Genomic DNA, 18,644 nt, shown 5'->3' on the forward strand with positions numbered 1-18,644 from the left:
TTGTGAGAATTAGCTTCAAGTGGTAGCGCGTTAAGGAAATTGACTCTTTGAAGTCTTCTTTTCAAGGGCTTTTCATGCCCATTTTTAAAAAAAGAAAGTTCAACACAGTTCCAGAGATCAAACAGGTTTCCTTCACAAATGTTTTCAGCATTTATCTTCCATCCAAAGAAATACACATTCAGCCTCCAGGCTTAAACATTTCCACTCCTTTTCTTGCCTTACCCTTTAGGCCCTTTGTCTGCCTCCTACAGACAGCCTTCATACATCACCCTTGCTGCTCTAGCTCCCACCTGTCTTTCATAGATGGAGCTCTCCTGGCAGTGACCTCCTTTGTCTATTGGGGTGGAGCCCAGAACCTTAGTCCTGACTCTACAAAAAGCCCAGGGCACACCTGCATAATCAATGTGTTGGTTATTCACAAAAGATGGACCCAGGATTAGAGATTTCATCTCACCCAAATTTCAAAGAAATCTCGAGGAAACTATGTTGTTCCCTAACAAGAACAACAACCCTAATCTTTCACTACTACAGGTCAAGGACTGCTTTCCTTCACCTCCATCCACCATTTTGTTTAACAACATAATATCCTAACTACAAGGCACCTTTATCTTGGTCACAGTCTCCTGAATGAAAGAGATGTGGATGAATATCACAGTCTCTCTACTCCATTCACAAAATGCCTTCCATGAAGAAATTAGGGAGGTGGTAAACAAGCTACAACTCTTAGTTGGACATTTGGGGACAACAGGAGACTGCAAGCAGAATAAAAATTAGAAGATATAACAAATGCTGCAAAGATGGGGCACACTTCATTAGAATTAACTTTTTTACTGTGTATTTACAAAAATAGTTTTTGACATAATTTAGCTTAATGTTTGACAGTGGAAATGCTGCCTCTGCACCTTCATCTCAACCCCTTGTGGAAGCTTCAAGTAAACCTATGTCCTACTCTAAATCATTCTTTTCTGTTATAAAATGGCAGAATTTCTGAGAGGAACTATTTTTTCATCTTTTCTCCAGCTGAAATCATGGTTGTTTTAAACTGAATAGGCTCCAAAAATCCAGGTCACGTTCAGGTTTCAGTTCACGCAAGAGGCAATCTTTTTCCCAACTGAGATAGTTTGTTTTTTTTAAATGAAGTGAGTACAGAACTGAGAAAAGCAAGAACATCTCTTTAGTTTTTGTCCTATTTACTGCACCTAGAACAAATGAACAATATTTACCAGCCTTTCCAAGACCAGGAAATGTAAACTGTGGAGACACCTTGTATGTGTGACTAGGTAGACTTGTGGACACAACAAATTAACATCATTCAAAATCATTCAATGACTCACCATTGTTTCAGCTTTGGGAAGGTAAACAAGAGACAAACACCTCTTATTAACTTTCTATGCCAGAGCCGTTTTGCATTTTTTATTTTTTTGCACACTTTCAAAAATAATTTTAGGCTTGAAGATTACACAAAACCCCAAAAACATTATATATATATATATATATATATATATAAAAGCTGACAAACTAAAATAAAATAGTGATAGCTCCAATTGTTTATTGCAATATTTCAGTAAAAATCACACTAAAGTGAGTTTTAGGGCAAACAAATGCAATAAATGACCCACTTGTTTGGTAAAATATACAACGATGAGGTTTTGCCAAGCAAATAGATAACCAACATGCCAAACCTTGAATTTGTGTGCGCCTATGAAATTGCATCAAAAGTCCCCAGAGGTCATCAGTTTAGCGTTATGGAAGAGGTCTGTTGCTAGAGCTTTGCTCTCACTGCACTGTGCACAGCGATATGAAACATGTTGCAACTGACATTTTCAAGCGTAGGCACCCCAACGTGTGTGTTTACGTTCATATGTGCATATATGTGGGGATGGAGGGGGGCTCAAAAATTTTTTTTTTTGGGGGGGGGGTGATTTTATGTGCTTGGGTGTAACTTTATTTATTTTTTAGGTTTCTTTACTTAACTTTTTTTTCCATCACATAGAGGACACAAAGTCTCTTATGTGATGATTTTTTGGTGACAGGCTCTCTTTACCAGGGCCATGGAAGTGATTGGCGGCAGCGGAGCCACCTGACTGGCAGGAGTCTGGCTACAGTCACTGGATTGTGTATAAAACCCCCTAATACGGACCTGGCAGCAAAAGGGGTAAAAGGATCTCTATGGGAAGTTATACAGATGGGAGTTTGGAACTAGTTTATATGTTCAAACTATCCATATAACATAAGCTGATTCCATGGATTATCTATTGCAAGTTATAAGGTCAAGACATTCATGACAGTGTGTATATACTGCATATCTATCGATGCCTGCTTCCGGACTAATGGGTTATAAATTATTTTTCTGGACAAAACCATTATAAATATCATGGATATATGTATCAGTCTGTGATTATAAATAGTACACAACGTCACAGGGTATCTATAAAAGATTTTATTCTGACACAAGATCCCATTGCTAGAAAGGATTTCTGAATATTAACACAGGCTGTTATGTGTAATCCCAATATATTTAGTGTGTGGAAATTCATCTGTATGCAGAAATATTGTATGTGTGCTACCATATCTATAATCAATAAGTATTGACATATGCAAATTATTAGGTTTATATGTAGGTATGGAGATATATATATATATATATATATATATATATATATATGGGTTTTTTTTGTCTTTCTGTCCTCTGCGTAAATATGTTAATCTGTATCTATAAAACTACAACTTTTTGGTTTTACATTAGAAATTAGGAATAACATATGTGCCCTCCAAGACATTTATACACTTGTCACAAAGCCCAATTTGTTATAGTGAAATATTCATCTTGCCCTATAACAAATTAGTTGCTTCAGTTTCTAAGTAAACCCCAAATAGTCAGGACTTATCTTACAGTGACACTCAGTGGAAAAAGGGTGGTAATACAAAAACAAACATAGACTGGAGTATTGTACAAATTCACCAACAAGAAAAAAGTAACGCCTTCGAGGCCACCATTAATTTTATAAATGTATTGTGTGTCATGGGATAAAAGAGGAAGTCAGGCAGCCAGGAGGGGTCAGATACGAGGCGATCACAGCAATCCATCTGATCATCGGGTACACTGCACTCACACAAAACCCATCTGACCATCCAAATGAAATCAGGAGATCCTCCTGTGCTCTATATGTATAAAACCTAAAATAGCCACTAAAAGCAGCTAACACCTGATCCTGTACCAATAGGTTAAGAGATAAAATATAATAAAATGGTGTAGCGCTATATACTAATAATATTAAGTGACAACAAAGTGCTGCAAAAACATACAAGGTCCTAATGGTGGACCAAATAAAGTGACCTACAGTGGGGCAAAAAAGTATTTAGTCAGCCACCAATTGTGCAAATTCTCTCACTTAAAAAGATGAGAGAGGCCTGTAATTGGCATCATAGGTAGACCTCAACTATGAGAGACAAAATGAGAAAAAAAATCCAGACAATCACATTGGCTGATTTGGAAAGAATTTATTTGCTAATTATGGTGGAAAATAAGTATTTGGTCACCTACAAACAAGCAAGATTTCTGGCTCTCACAGACCTGTACCTTCTTCTTTAAGAGGCTCCTCTGTCCTGCACTCATTACCTGTATCAATGGCACCTGTTTGAACTTGTTATCAGTATAAAAGACACCTGTCCACAACCTCAAACAGTCACACTCCAAACTTCACTATGGTGAAGACCAAAGAGCTGTCGAAGGACACCAGAAACAAAATTGTAGACCTGCACCAGGCTGGGAAGACTGAATCTGCAATAGGCAAGCAGCTTGGTGTGAACAAATCAACTGTGGGAGCAATAATTAGAAAATGGAAGACATACAAGACCGCTGATAATCTCCCTCGATCTGGGGCTCCACGCAAGATCTCACCCCGTAGGGTCAAAATGATCACAAGAACGGTGAGCAAAAATCCCAGGACCACACGGGGGGACCTAGTGAATGACCTGCAGAGAGCTGGGACCAACGTAACAAAGGCTACCATCAGAAACACACTACACCGCCAGGGACTCAGATCCTGCAGTGCCAGACGTGTCCCCCTGCTTAAGCCAGTACATGTCCGGGCCTGTCTGAAGTTTGCTAGAGAGTGTTTGGATGATCCAGAAGAGGATTGGGAGAATGTCATATGATCAGATGAAACCAAAATAGAACTGTTTGGTAGAAACACAACTCGTCGTGTTTGGAGGAGAGAGAATGCTGAGTTGCATCCAAAGAACACCATACCTACTGTGAAGCATGGGGGTGGCAACATCATGCTTTGGGGCTATTTCTCCACAAAGGGACCAGGACGACTGATCCATGTACAGGACAGAATGAATGGGGCCATGTATCGTGAGATTTTGAGTGCAAATCTCCTTCCATCAGCAAGGGCATTGAAGATGAAACATGGCTGGGTCTTCCAACATGACAATGATCCCAAACATACCGCCTGGGCAATGGAGTGGCTTCGTAAGAAGCATTTCAAGGTCCTGGAGTGGCCTAGCCAGTCTCCAGATCTCAACCCCATAGAAAACCTTGGGAGGGAGTTGAAAGTCCATGTTGCCCAGCGACAGCCCCAAAACATCACTGCTCTAGAGGAGATCTGCATGGAGGAATGGGCCAACCTTGTGAAGACTTACAGGAAACGTTTGACCTCTGTCATTGCCAACAAAGGATATACAGTCAGGTCCATAAATATTGGGACATCGACACAATTCTAACATTTTTGGCTCTATACACCACCACAATGGATTTGAAATGAAACGAACGAGATGTGCTTTACTGCAGACTGTCAGCTTTAATTTGAGTGTATTTACATCCAAGTCAGGTGAACGGTGTAGGAATTACAACAGTTTGCATATGTACCTCTCACTTGTTAAGGGACCAGAAGTAATGGGACAATTGGCTTCTCAACTGTTCCATGGCCAGGTGTGTGTTATTCCCTCATTACCCCAATTACAATGAGCAGATAAAAGGTCCAGAGTTCATTTCAAGTGTGCTATTTGCATTTGGAATCTGTTGCTGTCAGCTCTTACGATGAGATCCAAAGAGCTGTCACTATCAGTGAAGCAAGCCATCATTAGGCTGAAAAAACAAAACAAACCCATCAGAGAGATAGCAAAAACATTAGGCGTAGCCAAAACAACTGTTTGGAACATTCTTAAAAACAAGGAACGCACCGGTGAGCTCAGCAACACCAAAAGACCCGGGAGACCACGGAAAACAACTGTGGTGGATGACCGAAGAATTCTTTCCCTGGTGAAGAAAACACCCTTCACAAGAGTTGGCCAGATCAAGAACACTCTCCAGGAGGTAGGTGTATGTGTGTCAAAGTCAACAATCAAGAGAAGACTTCACCAGAGTGAATACAGAGGGTTCACCACAAGATGTAAACCATTGGTGAGCCTCAAAAACAGGAAGGCCAGATTAGAGTTTGCCAAACGACATCTAAAAAAGCCTTCACAGTTCTGGAACAACATCCTATGGACAGATGAGACCAAGATCAACTTGTACCAGAGTGATGGGAAGAGAAGAGTATGGAGAAGGAAAGGAACTGCTCATGATCCTAAGCATACCACCTCATCAGTGAAGCATGGTGGTGGTAGTGTCATAGCGTGGGCTTGTATGGCTGCCAATGGAACTGGTTCTCTTGTATTTATTGATAATGTGACTGCTGACAAAAGCAGCAGGATGAATTCTGAAGTGTTTCGGGCAATATTATCTGCTCATATTCAGCCAAATGCTTCAGAACTCATTGATCGCCGCTTCACAGTGCAGATGGACAATGACCCAAAGCATACTGCAAAAGCAACCAAAGAGTTTTTTAAGGGAAAGAAGTGGAATGTTATGCAATGGCCAAGTCAATCACCTGACCTGAATCCGATTGAGCATGCATTTCACTTGCTGAAGACAAAACTGAAGGGAAAATGCCCCAAGAACAAGCAAGAACTGAAGACAGTTGCAGTAGAGGCCTGGCAGAGCATCACCAGGGATGAAACCCAGCGTCTGGTGATGTCTATGCGTTCCAGACTTCAGGCTGTAATTGACTGCAAAGGATTTGCTATCAAGTATTAAAAAGTGAAAGTTTGATTTATGATTATTTTTCTGTCCCATTACTTTTGGTCCCTTAACAAGTGGGAGGCACATATGCAAACTGTTGTAATTCCTACATCGTTCACCTGATTTGGATGTAAATAGCCTCAAATTAAAGCTGACAGTCTGCAGTTAAAGCACATCTTGTTTGTTTCATTTCAAATCCATTGTGGTGGTGTATAGAGCCAAAAATTATAGAATTGTGTCTATGTCCCAATATTTATGGACCTGACTGTATAACAAAGTATTGAGATGAACTTTTGATATTGACCAAATACTTATTTTCCACCATAATTTGCAAATAAATTCTTTCCAAATCAGCCACTATGATTATCTGGATTTTTTTTCTTATTTTGTCTCTCATAGTTGAGGTCTACCTATGATGCCAATTACAGGCCTCTCTCATCTTTTTAAGTGGGAGAACTTGCACAATTGGTGGCTGACTAAATACTTTTTTGCCCCACTGTATATGGTAAAACGTGACCCCAATCCCCGTAGGGATGCATACACTGTGACCCCTGGTACCCAATATGGGACACAAGTGACTTTGTTGTCACTTAATATTATTAGTATATAGCGCTACACCATTTTATTATATTTCATCTGACCATCCACACAATTCCAGCCTGTCTAGATGCTATTTTGTGGAAGCTTAACTCCACCCATCAATCGGCAACCATCTTTGGTTTACATGATACTTGGAGGGTAATTATAATCTATATTGTAGTGATTCTGCTTGCCTAGATTAATAAGCTTATTGTCATTTTTCTTGTTGTAACCTAATTGTTCTCCTTACGATACTATAGCCACTGACATTTTTATATTTTAGTTTTAGTGTTAATATTAATATTAATTTTTTTTTTGTTCTTGGGCCATATTGGCATACACATTTTGCGTAGTTTGACGATTATTCCTTCTGCAGGGGAATAACCATTGGAAAACCCGTAAAACACAGACTATTGTTTGACAGTTAGTTATTGTTGGTTATTTTGTGTATGGGGAGAAATTAATTATCAAATGTATTCATCCTATAGATATATCTATATCTATCTATATATCTATCTATCTATATATATATATATACATGTAATCTTTTGGTACTTTTATGCAAATTATCTGGGTGTCTATGTGCATCACAATTGGCTATAGTGGTGCACCGAAATGAAAATTCTGGTGCCGGAAACCACTTGGCCGAAAACTGAAACAAACCGATTTTAAAAATGTATATATTTTTCAAATGCAATTTTTTGGGAAAAAAATACACTTTAATGAATTTAAAAAAACAAAATATATACCCCAATTTTTTGTAAAGTATGAAAGATGATGTTACGCCGAGTAAATAGATACCCAACATGACATGCTTTAAAATTGTGCATGCTCGCGGAATGGCGCCAAACTACTTAAAATCTCCATTGATGACGCTTTAAAAATTTCTACAGGTTACTAGTTTAAAGATACAGAGGAGATCTAGTGCTAGAATTATTGCTCTTGCTCTGATGTTCGCAGCGATACCATACATGTGTGGTTGAACACCGTTTACATATGTGGGCATGGCCTAAATATGCATTCAGCGATAGTACGGGGAGATGAGGACACTTTAAACATTTTTTAAAATGTATTTTATTACTTTTTTCACACTGTCCCTTTATTTTTTTTCACTTTTATTCCTATCACAAGGAATGCAAATATCCCTTGTGACAGAAATAAGCAGTGAAAGGTCCTCTTTATGCAGAGATCTGGTGTCAATAAGACCCCACATCTCTCCTCTACAATGTAAAGCATAAGATTAAAAAAAGCAAAAAAAAAAAAAAAGTATTGATCTAGTGATTTTTTTTTTTTTTGTAAATGGCCTTGATTACCTGGCGCTGTAACTGGAAGTGACATAATGACATTGCCCTGGATCTCCAAGGGCATAGAGATGAGTGGAGGTCATCATTCCTTCACTTCATCATTCCTTCTTTTCTCTATGCCCAGCGCGGGAATCATTGGATGGGTTCTCAGGTAAGGCTGAGAACCACCAGGCGACGGGGCTATTTTGGGCACCTGTATCATTGCCTATTTTCATAGTGACCATAGGACGATAGGGGTATTTTAGGCCGAAACATTTTGGCTGCTGAAATTTTGGTGCATCCCTAGGTATTATATTATGTGTTGGAATTGACTTATGTAAATTATTAATTTATTTAATAACTTTGTCATTATTCACATAGATCTAATTTGTGTTCTTAAAGGATTTTGTTTGGCTAAACGTTATCTCAGAATTAGTCAAATTATTTTTATAATTTATTGTTATATTTGGAAGCACCTTTGACTAAAATAATTGTCCAGGCGTTTCCCATCATAACAAGGTTTTTATATTGCTACTAATCCAGACTCATTTGCAGTCTGACTGGGGGCCCACAGAATACACCCTCTCCCATATTCTGTCATATTCAGACTCAGATTCAGAGGTCCCAGTTGCATTGTATTACAATGTATTGTGAAAATGCTATGAATGCAGTATTCTCAATGCATTATCCTGCAAATGACAAAAAGGTTAACAGTTTTATATTGTATATACTTTTGATAATAACAAACTTTTCTTATAGTTTTAGATATGTTATTTCCTAAAAGTAATAGCATGCCATATCTTCCAAGAGAACATTTTTGTCTTACAATGTATTATACCCAGATGTAATTTCTTATCTGTATTGTGTTTTTTTTTTCCTTTAACCCATTTTCTGCCTAATCATTGTTTTTTAAGCATATGCAAAAATGTTCATTGTTTTACATGAAAACGTACATGTCATTTGTATAAAGTGACTATATACAAACCCAATAGTGTAAATTGAAAATTCTAAACAGATGCAATATAACATGCCTATACCTTTTAGGACATTTTTTGGAAAATCAAATTCCAGGATCTTTTAATTTGATCATTGAGCTCCCTGTCCTGCCTGCTCATTAATTCTATATGCCATCCTATCCAAAAGGGAAACCAAGACAATGGCAAATAATTCTTATTAAATAGTGCTCTTTTTTGCATATGTCTTAAAGGGCACTCAGGGCCTGACATTGATGGGTTTTATGGTAAGTGATGTAGATGGAGATAATTAAACTGAACCATTGCAGACTTTCCCCACAACAAAAAATAGTAATATAGGTTAGTATAATGTGCACACACAAAAGTTATTGACAAAGACCAATAACTGAATAATATCAACCTTCATATATAGAGCTTGATGGAAAACAATATATGGTTTTTAGCTGTGCTGGTCAGAGGAAGGCAGTGACCATGTGTACTTCAGGCAGCCAAAATCATCTAAAAAAAATAGACCCAATATATATGAATTTGTGATTAAAATAATTATTCGTGATTAAATTATTATTTTAAATTAGTATCAAAAATAAAATAAAATTTTTTAAATTAATATTAAAATTAATACCAAACTCATAAAATATTATACTCATAAAAAATAAAATTAAAAATTAAAATATTACAATAATTTAGTGGTTGCTATATATATATATATATATATATATATATATATATATATATATATATATATATATATATATATATATATATATATATATATATATCAAGAACATCCAGATAAGCCTGATATTACTCCCCGAGGGTAATTGCATTCAATCTCACTATTTGGAGGTGGTCACAGAGTGTTCACTTTATTAATTGGAGTGTTCACTTTAATAACTGATTTGTCTCACTGTATTTATTTATTTTATAGATGTATGTATTTATATCATCATATAAATGTTTTTATTAATTTAATATATATTTTTTTTTGTTTGTTGTTTGGAATGTACACTATTTTTCACTTATTTTTTCACTTATTGTTGGAGTGTACACGGAATTATTTTTGCATGATTCACGTCACTCACAGTTGAATCTGAGTATATTTTGTGCACTTATTTATATTGTTTGCACTGATTTAGTATATACATACGTTTAAGGTATATACATTTATATGATATTTAGAAGGTAATACACTATTATAGTTTATTTTTTTTGAGGTATCACAAGGTTCAGAATGAAAATTGAAAGTTCAACACACTGGATTGAGATATTTTTGGTGGACTATTGACTTATTTGATTTTATTACTTTGGGACATTTTTTGTATTATTTTGAAGCATTTATTTGATTTTATTTGATTGGAATAAGGTAGATATATACTATTGATTTTTTTATATATGAGTTTTGGAGTATAGGTGAAGGAAAAGGTTTCATTACTGTATCTGCTTTCAAGGGTGAAAGTGTTACTTTTCTTTAGGGGTGATTGTAGTGGGTATTTCACTTATTTTAGGGTTGGTCGAGTGATCATTACTTACTTATAATCCTGGAAATGTAATATTTTGATGCAACCCATCATATAGCTGGTAAAGTTGTTAGAGTAGTGTTGTAGTTGAGGTGATACAGCACAATACATAGGGGGAGAAATTAGTTCTATCATTCAACCTGTATTGGCCCAGAAATGGGAATTCAGTTTCAGGGGTGACCTTTTCCCTCAGTCAGCAACCTGAATTTTGCTGAGTTTAGCTGTGGGTAAGCTTGTTTGTGGAGTCTGTGTAGTTAGTGCTTGAAAATCAGGATAAATGGAGCCGTAGTTACCATTGAATTCAAGGTTGTTGAGGATCTGAAAGGATTGCATCTAAGCCCTCAAAGTACAGTAGCTTGGTGATTAGGGGTTGTGGACGACCTCTGACAAGAGTAGGTCTAGATGGGATGCAGTGCGCCCAATCAATAGTAAAGAGGGTGGACAGATGTCGAATCCCTATATTTGAGTGGAGCCACTAAAAAAGGTTCAGTGCTTGAGCTTTTGGCCCCTTTCAAGAAAGTGAATCTCTGCATCCTATCGTCTAAAGCCTTTTTATCTGCTAGTTCCTTTCAGGGAAGACATGAAGTCAGAGGAGATTGGTCTGATTTTGTCCCTAACTTCACTAATCCAGCGCTCTGCGGCAATCATCCTTATGAGGCAGACTGCGTCGCCTCCATCAGGAGTTCTGTGGACCAGCTGCCTTGTGGTTAGAGACCTTCTAGACGCCATTTTGGTCCACATTGTGGATAAACTAAGCAAGTTTATCTGCTGGAGTCTTCTTTAAATTCTGTTGCATTCTGACTATGGCCAAGGTCAGGCTGTTCTCCCCAATTACCACTAGTAAGTGGTGAGATCACCACTAGTAAGAAAGTGAGATTTTTGTAACGGGATACTGACAGGATTCAGTGCAGAAGACAAAGGCACTGACGGAACTCTCAAAGCTCTCTCTCCTGCCAAAAGCTAAACTTATTGCTACACACGCAATCTACATCCAGGTACTATATCTACATGATGTTAACATACAGAATGGAGTCAGTTTTCTCTGTATTTGTGCACTATTTCATAAACATTGAATGTGAAAAATATACATATCAGTTTTCAAAATCCAGTTTTAAATTGGAAGACCTATACACAAATGCTTTCAACACACTTCTGCAGAGCAAGCAAATTTGAAAGATACAATAAACTCACTGTGTGGCAATTAGGGTCTTATGGACATATTGTGTAAAGAATGAACTCTATGTTGAAAACTTAATTCATCTAAGAGCACCATATATATGAACACTTTCATAAAATATGTGCATCATGCTAGTACATATGAAATTACTTGGATTAAACACCTAACATTCTTGCTGGTTACAAGTGGAAGTGGGGACTACCCAAATATCTGATTTGAATCTAATATTCTTTTGCATTTCAAATTTGGTCCAGGAGTTTACAGCTGATAATTTGTAATGGTATGCTTTAAAGTTTATATGAGTTAATAAAATAATTGTATTTATACTTATCTTGGTACATTGAAAACTATATAACCTAATCTCCTAAACAGTTGTACTGTAGGGTTAGGAAAAGGCTGTTTTGGATTTTTTCCTGTCTAGAAAAAGATTGTCAGTAAGGTTGTTTTTACACCAACAGAAATAGAAAATCTGACAATAATTTTAACTCTCAACCCATCTGTCTAAAACGTTTTGCTACATTTAGGTTTTAACCAGTTATGAACATCGAGAGTGTTTAATGCCCCAAAAAGCTTAATCTAAATCTTCTCTTTTGGGTGTGTGTAGTATGTGCAGCCTCCTCCCCTACAGCTATCTGGCCATTTTTACCAGCAATTCCTGGCTGTCATTTGACAGCTGGGACTTGTTTTATTTACATATGGGCAGAGCTCCCATTTACCTAACATTCACAGAACAGCATCTGCGTTTATAGCAAATGAAAGGGCTGACCTTTCATGACCAATGATGTCTGTTACAATAGTTTTGCAAGTTAAAAACATTTTCCTACTCCTATTTATCACCTTAGTTAATCCTAATCTACCCTAAATACGTTTTTGGTACTCTTCTCTCCTTTTCTATTTTTACCATTAATATTTTTGTGTTTTTATTAATTTGCTCCTTAAATGGAAACAACTTTTTTGGAAAAAAAAATAATATAGCATTTACAATTAAAATTAAATTTTTATAAAAAAAATCTTCCCTTTTCAAACTGCGGCCACTGTCATTTTCTAAAATGTCAATGCAATATGGCTCCTGGAGGCGTTCTTTGGTGTACAGAAAGCCTCCAGAAATGTCTTTCCTGCTTGTGTGAAAAACTCTCTCCTAAGATAATAGTCTGGTTTTAGGCATCCTCTGCAACAAAAATGTCATTTTTGGTGAGATACTCTTCAAGGGTCAATCACATCTAAAGGGATACTGACACGGCAGCTTTTCTTATCATAGGACTCCGAGTGCACCAGCTGATTAAAATAATTATCCACTCCCATTCAGTATCCAAAACACATGGTGAGACAAACCGCTTTTTCTCCAGAACAAAAAAAGATAGGAATCTAACAGAGTTTGTTCAAATATCTCCAATATACATAGATCACCCAGAAGGGAATGATTTTTTTTTTCTCAACAAAATTGGAAATACTCTCTAATTTCTGCATTTCAAAGCACAAAATAAAAAAAAAAAATCATTGGTGGTAAAGACATCTACCCTTCAGTACAAACAAATGGCAACCACCCCAACCTATAACTGGCCTCTGCAGCAAGGAGTACATGGAAATTTGGAGCACATATGTAATAATGGATAGATAAAAGGCAAGTATGCCTGGAGAGAGCCCACCTTCCTTACAGGTATAGGGACGAACTGGACACCCAGCAATAGCACAATGGCAGCAAAAGTGTACACTAGGGTGTTGTGAAGTGGCCTTGCAACTTACACATATATTTGCAAACTAAACCCCTTATTTTAAGGTGAACTGTTAGACAGGACAATTCGATTTGTTGCAGCTAGCTGGTAAGTGAGCTGCAAATTTTTCTTTGTTGTTTTTTGACAGACATCTGTAGTGTGATATCTACAGGGGGTTTGTCCTGTGTCCTTCCAGTGCCATCCAACACAGAAGACATGGTCAGCAAGACAGAGGAGCCCGATGTCCAGAGCCCAGCCACTGCTCACAGCCCTGACAAGAGCCCGGAACCCTGCTGTGGAACCATTACCAAATAAAGAGATTGCTTGCCACTAACTGGAGCCTGTTTTGGAGGATAACTATCCAATGTTTATAATGTTATCTACAATATATTAAAGAGCACGGTTTGACCACTCTTAGCAGGGGTCACAATCCTTCTGGTAAGCCTTGCATGAGCGTGGATGGTGTCAGCTTGGCTAACTCTGGAAGTTTCCTGTTTCTATCACGGCATGTGGGACTTATTATCTTTATCACTATATCTTCTATGGACATAGTTTAATCATTATATATTGGACATTTTGATTGCTTTATTTTTGACTGGTTAATATGTTGATGAACAGGGCGCTGCACTTGCTTTTGTATACTTTTTGATATCTACAGCTGTTTCATGTGTAAAACAACTAACAGACTTTTCCTCTTCTTATGATATGGATATTTTAACTTTACTTTATACATGACTCATATGCCCAAGTTATTTTGCTTTAAGTCCCAGATTCAGTTGAAATTGTTCTGGGCATAACAATTTTATAATGTAACTTACTTTTTCTTGTTCCTGCGATCTTTGTCCACAGGTCCAGCTAATTTAGATAGGCCCATAGGATCAGCCGGTGATGTCTCTTCAGAGGGGGTTCCAGCTGAAATACAGAAAAAGGCAATGAACATGGAAGACAAAGCATAACAACTCCTTCCAATAGAGGTTCTAATATCAATATACTTCAGTGCAATTATGTTTTATCCTTATGTACACTCCAAAATGGACTACAGCTTGCACTATATGCATTCCCACATGTATATCAAAATAAATATAAAAAAGTGCAGCGCTCACAACGTGAATAATAACTATATGAATATAAGACAAAAAAATGAAAAGCAAAAAGAAAACACTATGATATGAATGACATAGTGAAAAGTCTTTGAATGTGATAAGGATCTTCAATCGCTCAGATAATTTTGTATATCCAGGTGTAGCCTTTATCACCCAGCTCAATGTGAAATGTTCTTAGGTGTAATCATAGATGGTCAATGCAAAAGTGATCCAATTCATACAGGTGCAACACGTGCCACCCCACTCAGTGCTCAAGGGAGGATTACCAGAGCTGTATAATATCAAATGTATACTGTGTAGACATTTACACTAGTGATGACAGAAGTGCATTATCAGCCTATGCCAAATAATTAAAAACAGCCCAGCCCGTAAACTCCAATGGCAGTCAGTACTGGAAGGGGGACTTTGGGATGCACACAGAGATATGTTTATGTTGTTAAGCTGTATGTTCTGCTATGTTCTTGGAAGTCTGGTTCCTGGAAGTGTTTGTGTTCAATCTGACAGTTGATCCAGAGGAAGGGGAAAAAAACCCAGCAAAGCATGATGCAATATGCTCCTGCAAGGGAAACAAAAATTCCTTCCTGATCCCCCGAGAGGCAATTGAATATTCCCTAGATCAACTTTACATATAAATGTTAGTAACCAGTTATATTCTGTGTATATAGGAAAGAATCCAGGCCTTTGGATAGTCCAATAAGTCAAATGGCTAGATAAGCAATGTCAACAGGTAGACAAATATATGCTATTTCTGTTAGTAGATTAGAGTCACTGATCCACTCCATATATATGATTCAATAGATTTGATCACTAGATAATTTTAGCAACAGTTCATAAACCTTGGAGACTGTAGCAGTAAATGCTGGTGCCAATCCATTCAGAAATGTCAACAAGGGTTAGACATAATTAAAAAATCCTCCATGTGATCCTCCATTGGGTCTGTTTTTAAATGCTTTTATTTTGGTTGGTAAAGATAGTTCCAGACATATATTTATTAACATGATACAGATGTATTCATAATTACAAAGGGCGTTCAAAACAAGCTGACCCTTTTCATTTTACAGGTGTAAAAAGGGATGCTAGTGTGGCAGTATTACACGCACTAGTAAGTGGCAAGTGTGTCTTATTACTGATAGCGGCGCACATGTCACAGGTTAGTCCAGAGACCGTTAATCAAGATGGCAGACAACAGTTTTAGTGCGTGCATGGAACAGAGTATGCTGATGAAGTTTCTTGTGAACAAAAGGCATAGGAATGACTGCTGTGCGCTGGGAACCATTACGGCTGGATTTGGTACTTACAGGCGTACGGCCATCTTTGAAACGTTTACACCATTCAAATGTCTTACTGCGGTAGAGCGTCTCATCACCGTACTGTGCTTGAAGTCTTTTGTAGATATTCACGGTTTTTACGCCTTTGTTCACAAGAAACTTCATTACCACATGCTGTTTCATGCACGCACTAACACTGTTGTCTGCCATCTTGATTAACGGTCTCTGGACTGGCCTGCGGCATGTACATCGCACTTGGCACTTATTACTGTGTGTAGTACCGCCACGCTAGCATCCCTTTTTATACCTGTAAAATTAAAAGTCTCTGTTTGACTTGAACGCCCCTCGTATTATTATTATAATTATTATTAATATTACTTGCTTTCTTTGTGTCGATAAGCCTTTTTTTCTTTTCACAAAATAGAAACCTAACCCTGAGAAAAAACAGCCATGACTGAGCCTATGCAAGAATCTGATTTTATATTATTACAATTATATTTACCTCCTTATTTACCTTTCATTACTCTGAGGCTGACTCTTCCATTCAAAGCTCATTTGAAGAGTAATAGCTGCCTGACCTCACGCACTGTCTACTAGGAAGCAAGAAAACATCTTGGTGGATTTACTGAAGGCAACTAGACTGTGCACTTTGCAAACGCAGTTGCACACTGTACTGTAAAGGTGTTTGCTCAAGAGCTTGAGGTGAAGCTGTGTAAGTAAAAATGCTTTTTTTTTAATTTTCTTTGCATGTGTTTGGGTATTATTTGCAATATAAAGGGTTGCCCCATTTAGTAAGCCTTGAGGCAAATGCCCTTGCAGAGTGCACAATCTATTTGCCCAATGGGTATGTTTTGCCTCCTTTTGGCTTTATTAGCTGTAGTTTTACAACATAGGCAAAATGTATAGAGTTTACATTGTGCGCAATAGGACATTTGTCCACACAACATGTTGCATTGCATAAATGTAAATTATCCCAATTAAGTAAGTCGAATGGGATTGTTCTCAAACACGTTGTGATGTGTCTTGCTAAGGATTTCAAATAGCCTGAAGGTCAGGTGCAAACATCACATAAGCTGCTAGTTTCTATTAAAATAACACAATTTATTTATAGCTGTGAATAAAACTGTGTCTTTGACCACCTAATGTGAAAGTGCCATGCACATAGGTGGTAAAGTGATGGGTGTTACTTGTTAAGCTTTAAAGCCTTTATTTTCCAACCTGTTTCTAAACTGTGGGAAGAGGGAACAGTGCAGAAATATTAAGAACAGACTGTATGCTGGTTAAAATGGTACTGAAGGCAGACAAGTAAATAATTTACATCCATTTCATAATTTTGATTTTTATTACATAATTAATTTAATTTCTTAAAGCCTATGTTTGCCTACAGAAAGAAAAATACAAAATAAGCATAAGGGACATTTCTTACCCTAGGTGTGATCTGTCCAATTCATCCTTGATTTCCCATAAATTCCCAGTGAGGCGAGGGTTAATAGAACTGAGGAGCTGTCACAGACTCTCATCAAGACTGCCCAACTATGCCTGCTCTTTCCACCCAGCAACTCCATTCATAGAAGATGGTACTACAGTTTCTATGTAAGAAACAGAATCTATGAATGGAGAATGGGCGGATGTCTGAAAGGTCCACCCACTACATTCATAGAAGCTGTAGTGCTAGCTTCTATAAATGGAGGATGTGCATAGTCACGCACTCTTGATGACAGCTACTCAGCTCTATTAACCCCCACTGCACCAGAAGATTATGGCAGTAAGGGTAGGTATCAGAGCACCGAAGATTTCTACTGAATTAGAAGACAGAAGCACATGGGAAACATTATACTGAGGGTAAGTAATATTCCTTTTGTACCTATTTTGTATTTTTTTTAGGTAAACTTAGATCTTAAAATTACATATTGTTTCAGTTTTTATAAGCTAACTGTTACCATACATTAGCTGAAGGATGGGAACATTTGATGATTACATAGTATAAGTAAAATGTTAATCTTCCTAGAACTGGACCATATTAATGTCACTTACCTAGAGAAGAGGATTCTCGCCCCATTTGTCCCATGCGCCCCTTCTCTTTCTTGCCAAACAAGCGCCCAATGGAGGACTTGATGCTCTTTTTTTTAGCAGCTTTGTGTAGGGAATCCTGACTTGTACTGTTGGTGCCACCAAGACCTTCAGCTCCCAAACTGGGTTAAAAGAAATAAACAAGTGGTGACAATAAGACAATTGTGGGACAGGACCAGAAGAAAAGTAGGTGTGTGAGAGGAAAGTCAGGATGCAGTGAACAAGAAAAGAGAAGGCAAATTATTAAGATAGGAGATCCAGGTAAACAGTGGTTTATGATTCAGCAGTTTTGTTTTGTATCTCAATGGGAGCTCTAAACAAATCTAATTAAAGGGGCGTTCCATTTCTATTGAAAAAAACAATATAGCAAATAAAATTGTTCCACAAGCCATTTTGTAATTCAATGTTATTTAAAAAAATACCTTTTCATTTCAATCTGAAGCTGCTGTGGTTTTCTAAAATTGTCAAAAAATTCAATGCAATATGGCAACCAGGGCATTCTGTACAGGATACCCTGAACTGAGATTTCCTACTTATGTGATTGGCTAACTGATTTCTGCACTAAAATACAAGTAAAATTTTTAGGCATCCATTGCAACAGTTAGAGGCATATTAGTCGTGAAGCAAACAAGGCGTTTGTCTTGGGCAGAATTTTACAGGGGGTGGGTGGGGGGGGGGCGTCATCCCAGAAGAAGGGATGCTGGTTCTCCTGGCACTGGGGCTGGGCATCAGAGCAGAGTGAGGGGAGTTGTGGGAGCAACCGTGAGACTTCTGGCAATAGTAATTATATTTTTGGGGAAATAATTCTCCACAGTTTAAATACTTTTAAAGGGATGCAGACACTAACGTTCCTCATTGAAATTCTGAAAGTGCACCAGCTGATTGTAATGAAGG

General features: G+C 37.5%; 1 protein-coding gene across 2 annotated transcripts in view; it reads right to left on the reverse strand.

Annotated features, from left to right (window-relative positions):
• PPFIA3 (PPFI scaffold protein A3) overlaps window positions 1-18,644 on the reverse strand; it is a 460,187-nt gene that overhangs the window by 66,379 nt on the left and 375,164 nt on the right. For both annotated transcript variants that reach the window (XM_089671605.1, XM_089671604.1), the window contains exons 18-19: window positions 17,715-17,872; window positions 14,128-14,221 (exon numbers count right to left, since the gene is read on the reverse strand). In XM_089671605.1, coding sequence (XP_089527731.1) covers window positions 14,128-14,221; window positions 17,715-17,872 — 252 coding nt within the window. The remainder of the gene's footprint in view (window positions 1-14,127; window positions 14,222-17,714; window positions 17,873-18,644) is intronic.

The sequence above is a fragment of the Staurois parvus genome, unplaced genomic scaffold, assembly GCF_062004578.1.
Source record: "Staurois parvus isolate SC_StPar_1 unplaced genomic scaffold, SC_StPar_1.0 ptg000108l, whole genome shotgun sequence".
Lineage (NCBI taxonomy): Eukaryota > Metazoa > Chordata > Amphibia > Anura > Ranidae > Staurois > Staurois parvus.